This window comes from Myripristis murdjan, chromosome 12 (assembly GCF_902150065.1).
Source record: "Myripristis murdjan chromosome 12, fMyrMur1.1, whole genome shotgun sequence".
NCBI lineage: Eukaryota > Metazoa > Chordata > Actinopteri > Holocentriformes > Holocentridae > Myripristis > Myripristis murdjan.
Genome location: NC_043991.1, coordinates 28,740,059 through 28,761,213, shown reverse-complemented (window position 1 = coordinate 28,761,213; position 21,155 = coordinate 28,740,059). Strand labels below are relative to the sequence as shown.

The window sequence follows — 21,155 nt, the reverse complement described above, 5'->3', positions numbered from 1 at the left end:
TTGAGTTGGCAATAACCACATCATTATTCTTTTCTGTATTTAAGGAACAGCGTTCATCTTATTCCATGGGGGAAGAATGATCACTTGTTGCTTTTGAACATAAAATTCTAGAAAGTACAGCCTAGAGATAAATGTCTCAGTGTCAATCAATCAATCAGTTAATGTCAGTCACTGTATGCTGAGATTTTTTTTTTTTTTTTTTTTTTGTTATGTACCTTTAACACAAACATATTGACAAATATACAATGGCATGCATGTTAGCTTATTTAAACGAACAGATTTTCTCTGCCCACCGTGTCAGCGCTGTCATGATATAAGATTTCCACAACATGATCATCGTGGCCACAAATTTGGTAAGTAAGAATATTATCAGGATATCTATCGACAATTTGAAAATAATAGTAACAACACTATCAGTCATTTTAATCTTGACACAGAAATGACTTAGCAAGCGTTGGATTATTTACATGATATTATCATATGCATGTTATTAACATATCAATATTTAGTATCACAGTTATTGTTAATACCGGTATATGACATCACTGGTTTCCATGATGCGTGTTACCCTTGATATGTCACTTGCTTGAATTAAACAAGCAGTCTGAGCATAGACGAGACCTTAACAGGTCCACTCCACTGAGCAATATCAAAACACATTTTTATTGCTTTTAACATGATCAGATCAGGTAGTTCTGAAGCCAGATGACTAGAGCTGTGCAAATATGTACTGTGGAAATGTTAAGTGCTCAAAGTAGACATTGATGGTAATTACTTTCTTGAGTTCTGCCATGTCAACAACACCTTTTTTCATCAGTATGACTTTAATCCCAATCATTTTGTTATTTCTGAGAACTAAAGCTGATAAATGTTGCTTTCATTACATTTCTCCGGTGTTATTGTGAGTGACTGTGGGCTGCACTCTGCTCGAAAACTCCCACACCCTTAATATTTTTTTTTTTCTCATCTCACATTTATGAGACTTTAATTTTGACTGGTAAGATGTTGATCTCAACTAAAGTTCATCCACTGGATCTGGGCTTGCTGATTCCCACTTCCTGTCTTGTAATTGCTTGCATCATTACTGGCTAACACTGGGTGTCCTTTCTAAAGGCAGTTTACTCTGATTTAAAAAAAAAAAAAAGAAAGAAAAAGAAAAAAAGAAAAGAAAAGACACTGCAAAAACCACAAGCTTTTTTAAAGGTAGTAGAATATTGTTGCCTGTTGTGTGTCTATTGGCAAAGGTCTATCAATGAAAATTCCCTGCCAACAGCAAGCCCTGAATAGCACTTAGTAAATTTGTCATTTACTTTTCTATTATGCAAAATGTTCAGTTTCACTTACTTATGTATCTTCAACTGCAATACACACTCAGAGCAATGGCCCTTAGTGCAGCCAACTGAGGAATAAACCACCGAGGAACCTTGATGAATTTATTTACTTTCCAATGACATTCTCAGATCATAAATGCCACCATTTTCATAGTGGATACAAGGCCAAATCTGATCAGGGCATTACCCTGTTTATTTTGACTGTAAGCAGTCAATTTATTATGTTATACTCCAGCATGACTGGAGTATCAAGAAAGCAAACATTAAGAAAAAAGAGAGAGAATGCGTCAAATATTTACACAAAGCTTACTGGGCAAAGAGAATTTTTGTCATTCTGACATGAATGGAGAAAAAAAAAAACATTTAAATGAAATGCCATTGCTCTGTGAGACAAGACATGCACCTCATGAATTGCATTGTTGCATTGAAAAGTTTAATTACTTCTGCCTGGAACATACCATCTTCTTTGGTTGAGAATAAGACCAAATTAAGTGTTGTCTTCTTACAATTCAATTTATTTAGCAGGACATAGTTAACTAGCTAGCTCCTTTTGTTAAGTGGATCATGCAAACTTTGACCTGCAATATAAATCATGGAGAGGAAAGTTTTCTTAATAAGTGTACATAAGCAGTAAAGTTGGAATTGTCAGGGACACCTGATTCAATATTATCACAATTCTTGGGTGCTAATTTGATGTACTTCATATTAACTCCTAGTCTGTAAGTGATTTGATATTACAATTTTACCATCTTTTTGTGTGCTTCATTTAAAAATTGGACTGTGGGAAACAGTAGACACATACATAAAAAGCATATAATGAATGAGAGACTTAATAAAAGGTGTAAAATGCCAGGCAGGTCAATGTGTTTTTCAGTGTTTTCAGTGTAAATCTCAGCACTGAAACCATCAACTAAATGCTGTACTTTTGTACAGTTTGATTTAAAACAGCATGAAATAGAATTACACAAACAAACACACAGACAAATGCAAGCCTTGTTGTTGGCAATAGTTGAACATTTTCCTTAATGCACCCATTGACAGATACACATTGCATCAAGGTTTCTGTGGCAACAAAGCATGCCACTTAGAGGTGAAATGTCCACACAGCATCCAGCCATAGCAGCTTAACTTGTTTAGACTGACCTTGATCAAAGGCGAGCTCCTTCAGTAGCTCATGCCTATAACAGAAAGGGTAAATAATGGGAACAATACTGCTAACTCCTAAAAGTGTATTGTTAAATACTCTAAAAATAAAATCAAAGTTTTTTTTTTTTTTTTTTTGTCACCAAGTCAATGAATGAATGGAAATAACGTAAGCACCTTAAGTTGTGGCTATTTGTTTTCTATCTAAGGAATGAGGAAACAATCCTTTAGCAGTGTGAGGGCAGTGTGTAGTAGGAGGAGCAAGGTTGCAACCAGTGAGGACTGAGAGGGGAACTGGGAAATGAGCTAAAGCTGTTTGACACAGAGACCTCTGGACAGGTTTTTTTTTTTTTTTTTTTTTTTGTAAACTACATATCATCCAAGATCAGTGTTGTTAAGTGTATTCTTATCAGTGCAGTTCACTGTACTATATATAAAATGTATCTTTGCTGTTTATCTGCCAAAAGATACAGAACATTCACAACAGAATAATACTATTTACACATACAGTATATAAAATTTAAGCAAGATTCAAAGCCTAAAATCAAACTAACAGAAAATATTCACAGCTTTGCACAGTAGATAACGGTGAGCAGAATGAATAACCAGCTTGTAATTACTTGTGATTATAGTTAATCAAGTATTTCATGTTTAAAATGAAGAAAAATGACACCATTTTCAGGTATACTGCGTCATGTCAGGTCAACAAGCAGTGAATGCCATCTTTTCCTTTGAAACAGCCCATCACAGCGTGCAACTGTGTCAGTAACATCGATGCTTGCTTCAACCCTGATGGATGCACGTGTCCCATTTTGACGTCACACACCTGGATTTCTGCCTGTGACATCAAAGATAGACAATGGTTCATGCCTGAACACTCTTGACCTGGTATATCTGGACAAGGTGTTGCTTTACAGGCAGGACAAACACCGGTGATCAGTGACTTGACGCCAGACACAAAGACTCAGGTGCAAGTGCAAACCTGGCTCTCTCAACCTGCATAGCCAACAACATTTATGTGACCTGGAGAATCATAACAAATACAGAAAGTATCTAAAATTTGCGGTGCTAAACACTAGATTTAATTGTAAGATTTAATAGTCAATAGGGCCTCCCCTAAAAAAAAAAGGTGCTAAAGGGGTTTGGAAACTCACCAAGCTTGGAACAGTCCCACCAGCTGCTGGTAACTCCAAGCAGTTGTGCACTCTGCTTGTGCTGTTGTTGACTAAGTGAGGAGTGAAGAGTGAGATGGACCTGCTATTGGCGGAATAGAACTGGTAATTGGTCTTATTTTAAATAAGAAAATATCTCGATTAAAATCACATGGGTTGCTTAGGGAACCTTTTCATTCATATTCCTGTTTATGTCCAATTTTGCCTCATAATGTCCCTGATTCTATGCCATATGTCCAAATTTCCCTTGAGTGATCATCCCTCTGCACAAGCTATGCTGCACATAGTTTGTGTAGCATCTCCCCTCTTTCCCCCGTGTGGGCAGCAGGACAAAATCCATCCTGCTGAACCTTTCTGAACTTAAAATAACTATTGATATTCCTAGGTATGAAGGATGGCTTTTCTATGAGTGTAGCACTATCCAAACCCCTTCTCACCAGTAAACAACTGGGGTGGACAGATAGAGCACACAAATCACTCTGACTTCAATGCCAGCAGCAGTGCAGTCTTAATTGATAGCACTTTAGGAGAGGTCTGCCTAATAGGCTTGAATGATTCTTTGGAGAGGGCTTTGAGAACTACAGGAAATTCCCACTGTGGAAAGGTAGACCATATCACTAAATGTTTCCTCTTAGCACCCCCCTCCCCCCGCAGAAAGTAGTTCAGGAGATGCTGATCAAACACCAACCCCCTTGAAACCCTCATGACAAGACAACACTGCTTCTTAAGTGGTGATTAAGATGATGGCGAGCCTCAAGTATTGGGCAGCTGGCACCAGGGTTCCTAATACTTACTATAACCCCATATCACTGGGAGAGAGCTGCTGTCTCCTCTCTGACCCAGTGGGGCAATTTAAATTAGACTGGGAGCACAAGCCAGGTGCAGAGGCTAAGGATGGGCCTTTACGTTAATCTTTCTGGTCTGTCCTGAAGGAGATGGAGGCTCCAAACACACCATCAGGGAGCTCTTCCGTGTCTTTACATTGGAGGGTGGTCACGCCAAGCTACACATAGAAGACACCAGCTGTGGGGCTGGGCCATAACACAACCTACAATGGTGGCCCTTCGTGAGGTGGTTTAGTTGTCCACTCATGGGGGACGCCACATCAATCTGGTCCTGCCTGTCAGCAACTGGGATGAAGGTGGACCCAGGCTGTTGGGCAACAAAGGCAGGTCTTGCTGGTGGTCTGGTCTAGCCGCCATCAGATAGTTGAGGCACTGAAGGAGGGTGAGAGGTGGAGGCTACAGGGCAACTATGTCTTCAGTTGCTCTTATTATAACTGGGAAAATTTCACCAAAACAGGAGAAGGAGAAACAAAAGAATATGATGCTAAATTGGTGGGGGCAGAGAACATGGTCACCGGCATTATCCACAGACAGCGTGGGGCTGTCTTTTGCCAGCAGGGGTATGAGGGCTGGTGGAGCGATTCATACCACAACACAAAGAAGCCGCTGCTGCCTTCACCATTGCTCTTGTTAAATTCCGGCTGACCTATACAAGTAGTGCGTGAAAGGGCTCCAATACGGCCATAACCTTGTAGCATAAAGAAACCAGCTAGTGCATTCTGGCCACTCAACTGTCCCTCACACTGCCAAGTCACTCAAGGCAGTTTTCATGGTGCCTGGCGACAGTGATTAGACCAGGGTTTGCTGGCCACTACTGACCTAATAAGAGTTTTTAAGCCAATCCAGGCAATATTGTCATCTCAGGCACTGAATAAAAGTGGATACACAGAACCTTGCCTTGTGTATGCCACTGCAATATATGTATTCACATACTTCAATCAGGATGAGCCCATTTACCCTTTCACTTCTTGGTCTGAGGCAACTAGATTGAGTGGTTAATCCAGTGAAGCTCCACCAAAAGGCAAAACCAGTGTGAACAGAACTGAATGGAGCCAAATAATAATAATAATTACTATACTGTATTAGTAATTTAGTCATGTACTGGTTCTGGTGGTACACTAAATGTTTTCTCTGTCACACACACACCCTTACCACCTGTGCAAACACCCACTATCATCCCTCCTCCCCTAAAAAGAAACATGCATATTCAAATTTTATAAATACTACAGTTTTTCAATTGTGCAACACACAACAACACTGCACAGTAAAGACATCGTTTATGAAAGCTGGCTGTGGTGGAAATGTCATAAAAGCTTCTGATGATGTACAGTAAAAACTTCATCTCTGAAAGTGCATTAAATGTTCAGGTCATAAGAACAATCCACAAAGATGCCTCTCTGAGTGCAGGAAGGATCAGCTAGTGCATGGCAACCTACTGTTCTTTGGATTTTTACTTTCCTTTAGATTTTGTTCCACTTCTGTGTCTTTGTCCTGCAGATCAAAATCAGATATTTCAGACAAGGCATATTTAGATTGTGTTAATTGTGTGGGCATCAATAAATGTCAATTTTACTAGCAAATTCCCAATTTTAAGGTCATCGTATCACTAAGATTTTGACCTGGGTGAATGCTCGATTTTAATTGGCTGGTAGAGTGTTTGCAAGACTGTTTTAAATGACTTACATTTACATTTTAAATGAATCACATTGAGACTGGGCTTACAAACTAAATGATATTGCTGTATACAAGGATACCGGTAAGGAGATAGCCATCACTTTACCGTAAGAATAACAGCTTTGGCAAAACCAGGGACACAAATATATCTGCAAGTAGGGATTCCAGTAGTTCAGGCACTAATGGTTTTTTATGGTTTATATGAGCTACACTATGCAGTGGTGGGAAATGTACTACAATATCTCACTTAAAAAGAAGCATTGTTACTTTGCTGCGATTTGACTCAAACATAAGTAAAAGTACCAGTGTAAAAATCCAACAAAATAAAAGAAAAAAGTGTCTCATTTAAATGTACTCAGAATAAAAATTGGAGTTTTAGGAAAAGGTTAACATTGTTAGATGTTCCATGTCCATGTTCCATGTCACTCTAAAAGACTGAGAGGACAGAGTTCAAACTCGGTTCTTTTAATTGGAAAATTGCAAAATAAGACAGACAAACAAGGTAAAGCCAGGTTACTCCTTTCTTCTTTGATGATTGACTAGTCATCATGAATGATTCCACAAATAGCCCAGGCTCTGCTGCCAACAGACAGCCTAAAAATGTGTACCCAATAACAGATGCTATTCAAAAAAACTCAAATAAGCACCTTGATCTATCCTACTCTGTTAGGAGAGCGCTGCATTGAGAAGATATGGGTCTGACAGCTGTATATAAAAGACTTTTCAATGACTGTAATCAGATTAACACAAAGATAATGGTTACACCACGGTAAAATATTTAGCTATCATCAACATCAATCCAACAACAGATAGTTACATAATCCCTCATATTCTGTTTGAACACACCGTTTTATCATTGCATTGATAATAAGATACAATTCATGTCTGGTTTATGCTTTCCCACCATTTCCACAGCACTGATTTGCAGTTCGGTGGCTTACATTCCTGCATATATTTGGTTGTGAGTTTATTTAAATTTGTCTCACCCAGTTGTTTGGAATTTTCCATTTTAAATACTGTGATGTGCGGGTCTAAATACCATCCTATCAGCAAACTTCAGTGTCAAAAAGGAGCCAAAAGAGTTGCTTAATAAGCAGCCGAAATCTTGCAAACAACCAGTCCTGATCCTGACTGAATAAAAAAAATAGACTGCAGCATCCCTGTCTAGTAGTATCCCTGCCTAAATCTTATCAACCCATGACGTTTGCTGCACTCTGTAACTGCATCAAACATCTGTACTGAAATATTGGTTTGATCCTTCGGCTAATATAATATCAATATCAAAAAAAAAAAATAAATAAAAAAATAAAACATACCATGGAAAGCTCTACTTCAAAGCTGAACAGGGGGCAACATGGGGCAACTCCCAAAATAATGAGGACATTGTTTATTGTTACACCTGCACTGAAACCTATGATGATTCTGTAGTCATGCTTTATTTTGTAGCACACATTATGCCCCCTTCCTCTGTCTTGTTAATGTAATAATAATAAGACACACTTTGGATAACTTATTCTGAATGAATTTTGGGAGGCTTCAAAGAGATTCTCGGGAGATGAAGGTAGAACGTTGCCCAGGCTGTTCTCATCAGCAGCAGGGAAATGCAAACTTTTATCGGGGACATCTATGGAAGGTGAAAGGAGGACTTTGAGGAACTCGTAAACACGGCAGAGAGGCTGATCCCATCTCCTTAGCAGATGTCACCTGGGTAGTTCCTCAGTGGCAAAGCACTGGGGGTGAAATATGCTGGAGGCTTTGGATATTGTTAGGCTATCATGATTGTCACATCTCTTCAGTGCTGCATGCAGTTTGGGAACAGTGGGTGTGATAGGCAGACTGCTGGACTGTGGCAGCATGTTTTCCAACCCCTGATGAGTCTATCTGGTCAGTCTCCTTTAGAAAGACCATGCCTCAGATTGGTTAGGAATAATACTGACTCCACCGACATAGAACAGTGGATAAGTTATTTCCATCTCTCTCACAGACAATCAAAGGGTCATGGAAGTTAATTCTACAGATTATTTTCTATATGATATGACTTAGATTGTAAAGTCATATGTGGAGACCAATCCATTGTATACAGGAGGTTGATATTAGATAATATTCCCTTACTTCCATGTTAACTTGTAAATCCTACACCAAGCAGTCTCTGAACTAGGTTTCTTTGACCAAAATATCAACATAATATGACTGCAAGACCCCTGAATGTGGAATATTCCTTAACAAACTCGGTTCCAGTGGTTGGATGCAGCAATTTCTAGACATTCTGCTAATGCTTTAATCATACCTGACTACCCTCTGAGTTATTATTCCCCTTTTACAGCGTTCACCTGTATTCTCATTTCTTATGCTTTTCCACCATATTCCGATCTAATTCTAGCATCTGCCATTTAGTATTTGTTTGGAGAAGTAACACAATAAATCCCCAATGTTTGGTACATTTCTCATACGGTAATCTTATAGTGCATGAGATGAATAAATAGTGAAATAATATGTTCAGAATTGATACTAAACTCTCTCTAACCATTGCCACCCAGCTGCTCTTAGAAAAGGAAAGGAGGGACATTAAGTGTTTCTCAGATTAGAATGGAGCTATGCAACAATAAATCTATGATGAACAATGTAGTTGAACATTCATCATCATAGATTTGCCTGTGCTGTTGACACTAGAGCAGCCAAGAGAATCAATAAGTATTTTCTCTATTTTGAGGCAACAATCTGATAACTAGCAAATGCCACGTTACGTCTATTTCATATTAGACATAACTTGGCATTTTAGTTATCAGACTGTGGCCCCTTTTGGTGTCTTTGAGTCATCCACAAGCAATGTTAATTGGCTCTCAGTGGTTTGTTTTTTAAAGGGTTCTAGTTCATTCTCAATAAAGCATGAAGAGAAGCTTTGTGTAATTGATGACACAAACTGCTCTGTCTTGAAAGATGTATGTTTCCTCTGGGGAGGTATGATTAGACAGATTCTGAGAAAATGGTTTAGTTTAAGAAAGAAAAAAAAAAATTAACAGTTCTGCTGATGAGCCAAAAGGGCAAGTGGGTGTTGTGAGTACAAAGGACCTATGAAGGTGTTTCTTTTTTGTTCCTCGTGCTCTACGAGGTTAAAAAGCAGACATTTTCTTCATTGTGGTCTCATCAGGTTTCGATTCTCTGCTGTTTGCACTCTTCTGCTGTTGAAGTTTACAGTGCATTGTAAGGCCAGCGGCAAAGTAAGATCACCTATTATTGGACACAAGAGGATTGTAAGAAGGTCAGTGCCCATTCACCACCAGACTTGCACTTTATGGATTGACATCAAGCTTCATGCATGGAAGACACAATTTTTTTTTATAGTTTGCTGTTCTGAATGCATCCTGCTCAGTCTGGGGGTTCAATAGGGAATTTAGTTTACTTTCTTTCTGTAGACTTTACATGTGCAATAACGCAGCTCTATCTTGTCTGGAGATGCAGCTTTGATGTACTGCATCATTTCAAGAAAGTTAATCCCTGACTTGTGTTGTGTGCATATTAAAATATGTATGTAAATATGTAGACAACAAGAGAGATAAAGAGAGAGGAAGAGAGGGACAGATTTTGACACCTGCTATTCTAGTCCAGAAATGTATTGCAATTGCATCTCACAACCTGGGCACATCATGGGATGAATACGGGGCTGTAGGTGATTTATTTGGAGCGGAAAGCAGACTGCAAATGTACGTAACCAGGTGCAAATCTTCATAGTGGCATTTATGCTGTCTGTAGTGCCAAAAGAACAGGATGATGGGGACCTATATAAAGATGCCAGGAGCTGAAGAGGCAGGAGACATTGCACGGCAGAGAAAATTGAAAACGGCTTATTGAAATTGTATGGTACACTGAGCTCAAACCGCATGGCGTGCTGTGCTTATTTTGGAAAAGCCAGGTCTTATCTTAATTCCTGTTCATGTGTTTTTTGATGAGTAGTCCTCTAAACCTGACCTAGTACATATATGTGACAAGGTGTAGTATGGACAAAGCATGTAATAGTTTCTTCTCCAACCTATTTCCCAAAGATATTCTTGGATGAAATATCCTTTCTGTGCCTTGCCAGATCTGCTGGCAGTAATGTCTGCTTCTGTCTGCAACGATAACCACCATTCTGAACGGCTAAAATAACTACATTCCACACAAGTGTTTGGACTTACCACCACCTTTCACGTTTTGTGGCAAAATAACAGGATATACTGTTGCGAAGTGGTCATATATTAGCTGCTGCCTCTAATTTGCATGACCCTGCCTTCAAGACTGAGAAGAGAAGTCAGATTTACATATGCATGACCATATGTTTGTCAGTTTGCATTATTGTTACTGTACAGTGCATGATCATTTATTTAGAAAATGTATTGAACGTTGTCCAATTAACTGTAGTTACATAAAAAAAAACATGATTAATGCTATTCATATTCTTAGCAAGAACAATTAAATGCATGGAAAATGTAACCTATTTAGATTGTCTTATATTTATACAGTTGCTTGTATGAAAGAAAATGCCGCATTCACAATCAGAGAAGATGTTACGAGTATGCAAATAAGTCATACACATCTTCAGCAGGAGCACTAATGCAATTATCTTCCTATACTTAGGTATTAACTTTTTTGTTGAATTTATTATTTTTTAAGTTTAAGTTTTACTTTCATGTCAGTCATTTTTCCTTTAATTTCCTTTCTTTTCTAGGAAATACCGAATAGTGTATTTTTGCATGCATTTGCTGAGAGAGAGAGAGAGAGAGAGAGAGAGAGAGAGAGAGAGAGAGAGAGAGAGAGAGAGAGAGAGAGAGAGAGAGAGAAATGCTCTTTGTTAATAACTTTGTTTTGCCCAAACAAGCAAAAGATGGTGGCTGTTCCAATACCTGACTCACAAATGTAAAAGGTTGGTGGAGCAAACTGAGGGAAATTAGTTTTGTGCCAGATAGAGATGTGCAATTGCATTCATTTTTACTCATTCACGCTCTGCGTCTATTTGAGTGTATGTGTTTATTTATTTATATAGCCTACTGCATAGATTAGGGTGGGTGCAGTTGTCTATTTAAGATGCCATCTGCCTGGATCCTAAAGTAAGAGCAATTAAAACAAGCTTGTTGGTTAATAGAATGTGATATAAAAAACAATTAATGAGGCACTCTCCTTTGTGGTTTTTATCCCGCTGCCAATTACCATTCATCCTCAACCACAGTGTGATAAGCCAAACCTGATAACATTCAAACTAATTCATACATACAGAGCTGTTGAAGTGTGCCTTACACACACACACATAGAAATCTCCACAAAAGCATAGAGGCTGATGTGAATATATATGCACACACAATCCTTGCAATGTCTATTTATACACTTGACGTCAGCGTTTTGGCAATGAAGCCTCAAAATTAATTTCAGTGCTTTTTGTGGTGAGTCGAAAGGTGATAACTTTGATCACATGTCAGTCAAAGAGTCGGTAAATCCTGTGTGGAGATCCGAAAGCATCACAAGGAGTAATGATGTTCAATTTCTATCAACACAAATCTTGTGAGATTTGACAGAGTATGCGCTTGTTTTAGCCGTGGTGCAGCAGCAAGACTGAAAGCCATGTTTTGCAAAAACCTTCAGTGTACAGCCTAGACCCTGCCTATTCAACTGGTGGCCTGCGGGCCACATTGGGCCTGGAGGCAACTTTCGTGCGACCCAGTGAGGTTGAATTAAATAGGCTATTTTAATAGCAATTTCAGTATTTTAATTCTAATATTTTTTTTTACAGCACTGCAAGCGATGTCTAAAATACATACAAAACTGTCAGGAAGCCAAACCAGTGTGAGAAACATCAGGGAATCTTTCGCAAAATTGATGATTTGTGTTGCAATTCTGACCACGCCTAGTAGCTCTTCCAAACATCTGGCCATTGACAGTCACAAGTAGGCAAGGGCTCTGCTGAAAACATGTCCCTGTTAACTCTGAAATGTAACACTGACAAAAATTATCAGGCGGTTTAACCCTGCCTGGACTGGCAAATATTTATTTGACCACCATTTCCAAACACCAATTTGTTTCATTTGCCGTGGGTGCGCTGTCAGCAGTTAAAGAATATAATATTCAGAGACACCGCATTGAGAAAGACCAAACCCTCTGGACTAACTTTCCAGAGGGATCACAGGAAAGCCTCCCTTCTTTTATCCTGGATCTTGGCAAGGAAGAAAGGGCCATTCACAGACTCCGAAACCATGAGAGAATGCCCGCTGGCAGTTGTAAATGAGGTGATAAATGATGACAAAATTAAAACTAGTGTGACATCTGGTGTTAAAAATGCATTCGTGTCTGACACCCTATTTGCAGGGCTGGCATTCTCGCTCCAGATGTTTCTGAAACAGTGTTTGAGGAAAAGCTAAAAAAAAAAAAAAAAAAAATTCAAAATAGGCTGCTAAAACTGTCTGGCCCATCTACATTTCTCGGTTTTCAAATCCTGCCCAGCTGAATTTGTAGCCGAACAGCCCTGGCCTAGTTGGACATAAGGTAGCACACTGATGGGTTTTCTGGAGCCTTTGATAGCGTGAGCGTTGTACTGCAGGTTTCGCAGTCAGCTGCGCCTCGTCGTTTCATGACAATGGTCCAGTAGTACTCACTCAAACACTCATTGGCGGAGTCCCCAGTGGCCCGGGCCCAGGGTCTGTCTTGGTAAAAAGGATGACATTTTTGGCAGTCCACTCCCACTGTGTGATGCTGGCAGGCACAGACCAGGCCGCCATGCTCGCCTTGAACACACTCACTGGCGTGGCCATTACACTTGCATCTGAGGGAAACAGAGACATATGGGTGTGTGTGTGTGTGTGTGTGTGTGTGTGTGAAGGATGTGAGTAAAAATTACCCTCTCTTCACCCACACACATAAACAAGCGTAGCTGTACTTATGCACACACACAGGGAAATGAATTGAGAGTAGAAGGGAGGGGAGGGGAGAGGGGAAAGTGAGAAGGTATTTTCACCGTAAGGAGTTGTCACTTTCCATTACCTTTCACTGGCATAAACATAGCCTGATGTAGTGGGGTTCTCATCCCCTTCAGTGACCGCACTCCAGTATGCACTCAATGCTAGTGAACTCAAGCTGTCCCAGAGTGTAAGTAAAAGCAAACAGTGTTGATATGCATGTCGGATTTATTGTGAATGTGGGTGTATACTTGTGCTTTATGCTTATGTACAATCACACCATGCTCATACTGAGGTGTGCCATATAACTTTCCTAATTAAACTAAGACTCACATACAATAACAGTATTCATAAACAAGACAGTATAATCTACTAACACTTATTTTGAAACAAGATGGTTAATATCCGCTAATTACTTCCTATCCCCACTGCATTTGGAAAGCCTATCTCTGAGGCAGCGAGAGCGCGGAGGTGGCTGCTACTCCTGGTGCTCTGTACTATTTACTGGCACTGTTGCTGGGTTCTGTTGAGTGGCTGTGATGGGGGACAGGGACTTGTCACAGAGAGGGAGGCTCTGTCAAAATTAGCCAGCTGTCCCGGATCCAGACGTATGCTTGCCTGAGGCTCAGACCCAGTTTATTTCTGTTGTCGTTGAGGTGACAACAACCTAGTAACTCTAAAGTATCTTCAACCCACATTTCGGCTCTCTGCTAGAGTGCACTGCAAAGTAGACCCGAGCTCCTCAGTGATAAGTCAAACTAAATATGTTGGGAGATAACCTGAACTGTACGGGCTGAGGTTGCGCCATTCAAGATGCGCTGGGCAAAATAGCTGAGATTGTTCATAGCAGGTCAGAATGAAAACCCGCACAATCAGCATCTGTGATGTGTACACGGATTGTTGCCACCGCAGCTGCAGCACATCTCTTGCGCCGCCATAGGTCATAATGGCACGTCTACTGTACTTTGTGGGAATCTTCTGGGAGTTTTTCGGGGCAGGTGGTTAAGAGCAGGAGTGGCCAACGTACAAGAAGTGAGCTGTAAAGGTGAATGTAGCTGGTGCAAAGCTAACATGCTGTCATGTGGCTCCCTCCCCCAGGTGTTGTGACATTGGCGGGTCATTTGTCATGCCACTGCGGTGATCGTAAGTGTTTATGACAGGTGTCAGATCAAGTTTGCGTTCTTTGTGAAGGCTTCATCTCAACTACTTAATCGTCTGCTTCTTTTTGCAGTGCCAAGATACACCCTGGTCCTTGGCACCATGTCCTCTCTCATTACTGTGAGTAATAAACCCAGAGAACTGGAAGGAGGAAGGAGGATTATCTTGGTCTATTCCCATCTGAAGGCAACTTGGCAGACATCAGGATGTTCTATCAGTCTTACAATCTGCTGTCCAGGATAAAGCTGCTACTAAGTTTGCTTGTCTGTTATGTAAACAGGAAAGGAGTCTGAGTGTGTCTGTGTCCATGCGTGCAATATTCATATGTGCTGCATTATGTTTGAGATGGGAAATTGCTCCACAATACAACTTTTTTTTTCACATTTTCTCCATGAGCAAGGAATCAAAACAGCATTATAACACAAGGGGAAGAACAAACTTACTGACCCTGCTGAGCTTTTTAGCTCACATTAGGTTTTTTTTTTTTTTTTGGTTTCCTTAGGGGAGGCAAAAGGTTAAACTCTGAGGATACTCATTCCAAAGATTTTAGAGAGAGTGATGGCTATGCAGGGTGACATGGTGCTGGGGGACAATTTTTTTCAGGCGTCTCTTACCTGCCACCCACAGAGAAATCGGAGATGGCATAGAAGTACGAGCGTAACACTTTGGCGTCCTTGAAAAACTCATCTCCAAAGGTGTTGAGCCTGTCCAAAGAGATGAGCAGGTCTGTGGCTGTCACCCATTCCTGGAAGAAAAAAAAAAAGGTGAGACAGAAGGAAGGACCTAAAGATGTTAGAAAATGCCTTTCAGTGTCACTCTCTTTGAGAAGCTGATTGAAACAGAACGGGAGGAGACCGTCTGTCAGCTGCTACCAGCCTTGTAAAAACAAGGAAGCGGGACAGACAGAGCAAGAAGAGGAACAAGAGAGGTGGAAGAAAATTGGGCATTAGTTCAGAGAGGCAAGGAGACGGGGGATGATGTATAATAGCCGAAGTTGAGAGAGCAAAGAAAAGAGAAAGTTGGAATTGGAGGGTTGTCGGATCACGGGAAGGAGACAGGGGTGGCTGGTGTTACAGCAGGGGAGAGAACGGATGTAATGGGGAGATAATGAGTGTGATGTAGGAAATTGAGTTAATGTTGAGAAAAGGAGTGAGGAGAGAGGAGGATTAATGGAGGCAAAAGCAGAATTATAAAAAAAAAAAAACACGAGAAAAGCGATAACACTGCAGCACTCCTTCAGTATAATGGATAGCACTTGGCAACACGTTAAGCTCCAATCCCTGATATGATTTAAGCCACTGTGTTTGAGCACACTTGCAAAGGAACAGGTAGACAGAATGAAGCAAGAGCAGGGGAGGGGAAAGTAAAGAGGGAGAACACGAAACAGAGGGAAAGTCAACGGAAGTGCAATAGAGGGGTGGAAGATAAAAAATGAGGTCAGGCAGGGGGGGGGGAACAAATGACATGAGGAATCTCTTCCCGCTGAACAGAGGCAACTTTAAAACAAATAGCTGGAGAGCAACTTTCTGTCTGTTTCTTGGCTGCTTCGCGGCTCCGTGGCAGGCCTGAAAAAGCCCGCTGTGATGCTGTACTTTTGAAGCTTCTCCCCCGAGGCATGTTTGAAGTGCAGGAACGGGGGGGAAACGGGAGAACGGATGGGCCTCAGACTAAAAACATGTGTCATCGGCGTATACGCATACGAGTCTCGAGCCTCACGCGCTACACTGTGCCCGCGCCATGCTGAAACCCGTGAAAATCGGAAAAACACCTTAAGCCACACTTACAATCCAATTGCTCTTAAAGGACTTTGCACTGTGGCTAAAAGAGCGAGACAAATGTAATAACATTTTTACATGCCTGAGCTACATACAGTGTTACTATATTAAACAATACAGTGATTAGAAATTGGCTTAATTAATTAATCAGTGTGAAATATAACACAACGCAGAAATATAGCACAGAATGACACCTCTGAACCCTTCGAGTCTCTCTCCACAGGATCCTGGTTTGTGTGATCCATCATCCCCTTAAAAAAGCCCTAGCACTGCAGTAAAACTTTATCACCAATTAATCTTTTAAGGGCTGCTTCTTAGGGGTTTCTTATTCTGGCCGCCAGACCATCATCTTCCTCTTTCAAAGGAGAGGGTCCCGGATTTAGACCACCTGTGTGCTCGATGCTCGCCGTTCCCAGACACAGATTAGCGGGGCAGAGAGGTCGCGGCCCCTTATTGGAACATCTGGTGTTAATGTGGTTTAACCCTTCACGGGTCAGCGTGAGCAGGACCGCTGGACCTCAGTGCCATCTGTGGGTCAGCTTGGTCACACGTGTTAACGCTAATAATAACAAGAGAGTTTGGAGGACGTTAATGTTTAGTCAGCAATGTGTGATCAGCAGTGTTGGGACCAATTACTCACAAAACTAATAAGTTACAATTACTAATTACTTCTGTAAAAAAGTTATTTTGATTACTACTCAATTACTGCTGCAGAAGAGTAATTCAATTACTGGGGAAAGTCATTTTTATGATTACTTTTTTTCTTTTCTTAAATCCTCTTATTAATGCACATATTTTTGCGTTGCTGTTGCAGTGAAGATATCGCTGTCAAATTTCATCTATCATTGTCAGTGTTGGGCACGTTACTTTGAAAAAGTAAATCATTACAGTTTAAAGTAGTGATGCCAGCTTGTTCAGTTGGGGAATTGAACCCACGGTCTTCTGCATGACAGGCGAAGATATTATCCGCTCTGTCATCAGGGAACACATACACTTCTTGTAATTTGTGCTCAATCATTCTGCATGCATGTTGATAAGTTACGAAAAACTGCAAAGTCCGACCGGTTTGAAAATTGACACCGCTTTTTCTCCACAAGACACACATTTTTTGAATAGGATAATAAAATAATAATTATTATTAGTGGTAAGTAACGGCTAGTAACGGCGCATTTTATTGTCAGTAACGGTAACGGCGTTGTAACGGGGGAAACAGTAATTTCTTTGATTACTCGTTACTGATAAAAGTAACGCCGTTTCTTTGTAACGCCGCTACTCCCATCACTGGTGATCAGTGGCACAGGCTCTTTCACAGATGTACAGGGAGCATAGGATTTTACGGCATTAATACGGTTCTGTAGACTCCCTCTCATGTAAATTCTGAATGCGTTTTGCTACAATAATTCATCCTGTCTGTAGTGCTCTCTCCTTAAATGGCCTCTAGCTTTACCTTACACTCTACCCTTTTTTTTTTTTTCCTTTCTCCTCCTCTATCAGGCTTATCTCCCCAAAGCTCTGTGTTTTAGCAACCTATTGAGGGTTATAAGGCTACTTATTTGTAGTAACAACAGCACCAGTGTTGCAGTGCTGAGTGTGTTGGGCCGGTGTGCTACTGTTCAGGCCCTTGCTTATCGACTTTGCCCTAGCTTGACATGGCTGTGCTCTGGCTAATAGGGTTTGGGCCATGGCGAAAGACCCTGATGCATAGCGGCTGTCAGGGAAAACAGATGCTCATTCTTCATATGGTCCTGCGCTACCTGAACATGGCAGGGTTGTCTTAAAAAAAAAGGGGGACACAAAATGAGGAGGGAATAGCGAGAGGTGCTATACGAGAGGGACTGGTAAGTTTGAAATGGAAAACTTAGCTGCAACATATTAAGATAAAATGAAAGGGTTTGCGAATAGGGAGGGGAAAAAAACAAGGATATAATGCCAGTGTTTCAACTTTCCATTTGAGAAGAGAAATGCAAGAGGATTACTAATGATGATTCTCATTCTGCGGAAGACGTATTGACCAAAATTCAAACAAAATCAGCAACAACAACAACAAAAAAACAGATTTTCTCTCCATTATTTCTTCTCTCTTTCTCCACCTTCATAAACTTCTATCCAACCTCTTGCCTGCTGCACTTTCTCTTGCCGTCTCGCAGTCTTTGTGTTACTTTGCAGCCTAAGTCTCCTGAAATTGCACAACATGAGATGAACATCTTAAAATGCAAATACCTGCTGGATGCATGAACAGTGAGAGGAATACGGGGCTCCATGCACAAAAGGATTGTACGAAGGCAGCATGAGTGGAAACAGGTAGTAGTCTGACATTAAAATGGCACGGTAGAGAATAAGGGTGCTATTGTTGAAGTTCAGAGCCAGACAATGTGCCCGAGTATCCTGGAAAATCCCCATAAATAATGCCCCGATGTTCACCAAATCCGCCCTTATTCAGTGCACAAGCACATAAAGTGTTGCTTGATGACAAAGCAGGCTGATTTCAGCTTCACTTCTTTTTAACTATATACATGAGTAATAAATACATTGGAGATGCAGAGGAGCCGAATAGGTAAAACGACAGCATGGCTAAGATGATGACTAACAAGAAAAATAGTTGTTATGATTTGATTTACTAAATAAAAAATATGTGGTTAGATTGCTGTGAATGGTGGATGAGTGTGCACCCACTTCAATGTCTTTTTTTATTCTTAGCTCTGCCTCTCAGTGTAGGGTTAAGAGATACTTACGCACAAACCTAAACTGAAATCCCAGTGTTCATACATATAACAAAACTGAAATAATGGAAATGAGAATGCCATTCCATTTCCACGGAATTAATAAATTATGAGCACAATCTGGTGTTCATTAAAGTTACAAGATATGAGATATATCTTTTTTCTAATGAGGAAGCTTTGCACACTAATGTTGCATTGCTGTTGTTTGCAACATTTAGCTCTTATGCTTTAACACACACACACACACACACACACAAACACATACAGACATACACACACGGGGCTGCCCCTCCCTATACGCAGAGTACGCACTGTACATAGGGCCTCATGTTGTGCTGGGGACCTCATGTGTAAATGCATGAGCACCGCAGTTTCTCCGGTGTGAGCAGTTCACGAAGCCCACATGTACTGAATCAAGTCAGCTGAGGTCTGCCATCACCACACACATTTGGTCATTTGTTCCAACCCTCTGATACGACCAACAGGAGCATCTCTGATACGAGCCACAGGAGTGTTTCCTGAACGAGCTAACCCACTGACTAGCCAGCCAGTCACTAAAAATACTTACTTAAGGTGAGGAAAATGTTAGGGTTAGGGTCAGGGTTAAGGTTAGGAAAAAAGCAATAGTAGCACCTTCAGATTTTGACAAAACACAGACTCTTGTGCAAGAATGACAAGCAGATACACTCCTGATCAAAATCTTAAGACCAGTTGAGAAATTGCAAGAATTTACATTTTGTACTGTTGGATCTTAAGAAGGTTCTAAATAGAGCTTCAAAATGCAAAAAGAAGAAATGGGAGTGAGACAAAGAAAATTTGAGTAAGCAATTTATTGCAAACAACCATTAAACTGAAATAGGCTGTTCATCAGCTGATCAAAAGTTTAAGACCACTGCCTTTAAAAGCCCAAATCTTCGCAAAAATGTGGATTCAGTGTCATTTTCTGTCAGGTATCCACACTGTCATGACCTCCTGATGGCAAAGGCAAAAAAGCTTTCTTGGTAATCACCTCAAAAATTCGTTTCGGCATGCTTGATGCTAGTGTTTCCAGGAGGCTAGTGGGAATGTTGCTCCAAGTGGTGAAGATGGCTTCACAGAGGGCATCCACTGTCTGGAACTGGTGTCCATTTCTGTAAACTTCATTAACAAACAGTAGCAAACAGTGTTGAGCCTGGATTCGAACTCGGGTCACTTACACAGAAGACATGTTGGTTTACCCATTCTGCTCCCCACCACAAACTTCCTCATCAAGGCATTTTCACTCACGTGCTACGACACTGCAGTGCTGTTCTAGGGGTTTTCTTACAGGACAGCTGAGCTTCACTTGAAAGTGTGTATGTTGTTTTAATAAAAATGTCAAACTTTGGCCATATCATACTCTTTAGATAACATCTGGTGTTGAAATTACCTTTTTTTTTTTTTTTTTTTTTAAGATGTTGCTTGTTATTGTTGTCTTTTTAATTAAAATTGTTATGTTAAATGGCATTTTGTTATGCACTGACTTTGTACCTGCTGTACACTTGGCAGGTGGGAACGCACACCGTGGGGTCTCTTAACAAAATCTGTTTAGGGCCCCGATTTGGCTAGGGGCAGCTCTGTACACACACACACACACCCACACACACACACACACACACACACACACACAAATGTTTTCGATGCACTATAAGCATTCCATCATAACTATATACTGTAAAACCAAATACTATCTCCCATATATCATATGCGACCATTATCATATGGTGAAGCTATTAGTTATGCTTGGTAGAACAGTACTAATTATGCAAGGCAAGGCAGACACAGTTCTAAATATCACTTACTGCTTTGAAAGGAAGCAGTTTTTTAAGGTTAATTAGTAGTCAGCCCATTACTTATTATTTGTGCAAACCACAGCAAAAGCTTAATTAACTTTGATTCTCACTCCCTTGGAATTTGGGCTCACTGTGCTCCCACCATGCTGACTTAGGGATAGGCTTAGGCACTGAGAATGGCACTGAGCCAGTCCTTTGCTAAAAACAATAACGGTGTAATGATCTATGAGCAGGTGTGCCTGCATAGACACATATACATGCGACGATGTATGAGGCCCTTACACACACACACACACACACAAGTTAAAATTTCATGAGAATATAGATACATCATCTTCATTCTATTTGCCAATTTCACAAAGTGAGAACAAAAGGCGTTCTAGAGGATACCTCTGCTTGGGGCCCCATGACATTCACTGTCACCTCTGCAGATTTCTCTTGTCTCCCTCTGTCTGTGTGGCTCCCCTCCTTTCTCTCCAAATGTCTCTCCTTCTCTTTCCTCTCTCCTTTTTCTCTTTCTGCGTGTTTCCTTGAACTTTGAAGCCTCTGGCTGGAGGCAGTGACGGGAAAGAGAGCAGTGTCCCTCATTCCAAAGTTAATAACTTTTTA

At 40.7% G+C, this 21,155-nt stretch overlaps 1 protein-coding gene across 2 annotated transcripts in view; it reads right to left on the bottom strand.

The window, feature by feature from the left end:
* The window catches only part of lamc3 (laminin, gamma 3), a 108,730-nt gene that overhangs the window by 61,806 nt on the left and 25,769 nt on the right, over window positions 1-21,155 (bottom strand). For both annotated transcript variants that reach the window (XM_030065993.1, XM_030065992.1), the window contains exons 3-4: window positions 14,855-14,985; window positions 12,783-12,949 (exon numbers count right to left, since the gene is read on the bottom strand). In XM_030065993.1, the coding sequence (XP_029921853.1) occupies window positions 12,783-12,949; window positions 14,855-14,985 (298 nt within the window). The remainder of the gene's footprint in view (window positions 1-12,782; window positions 12,950-14,854; window positions 14,986-21,155) is intronic.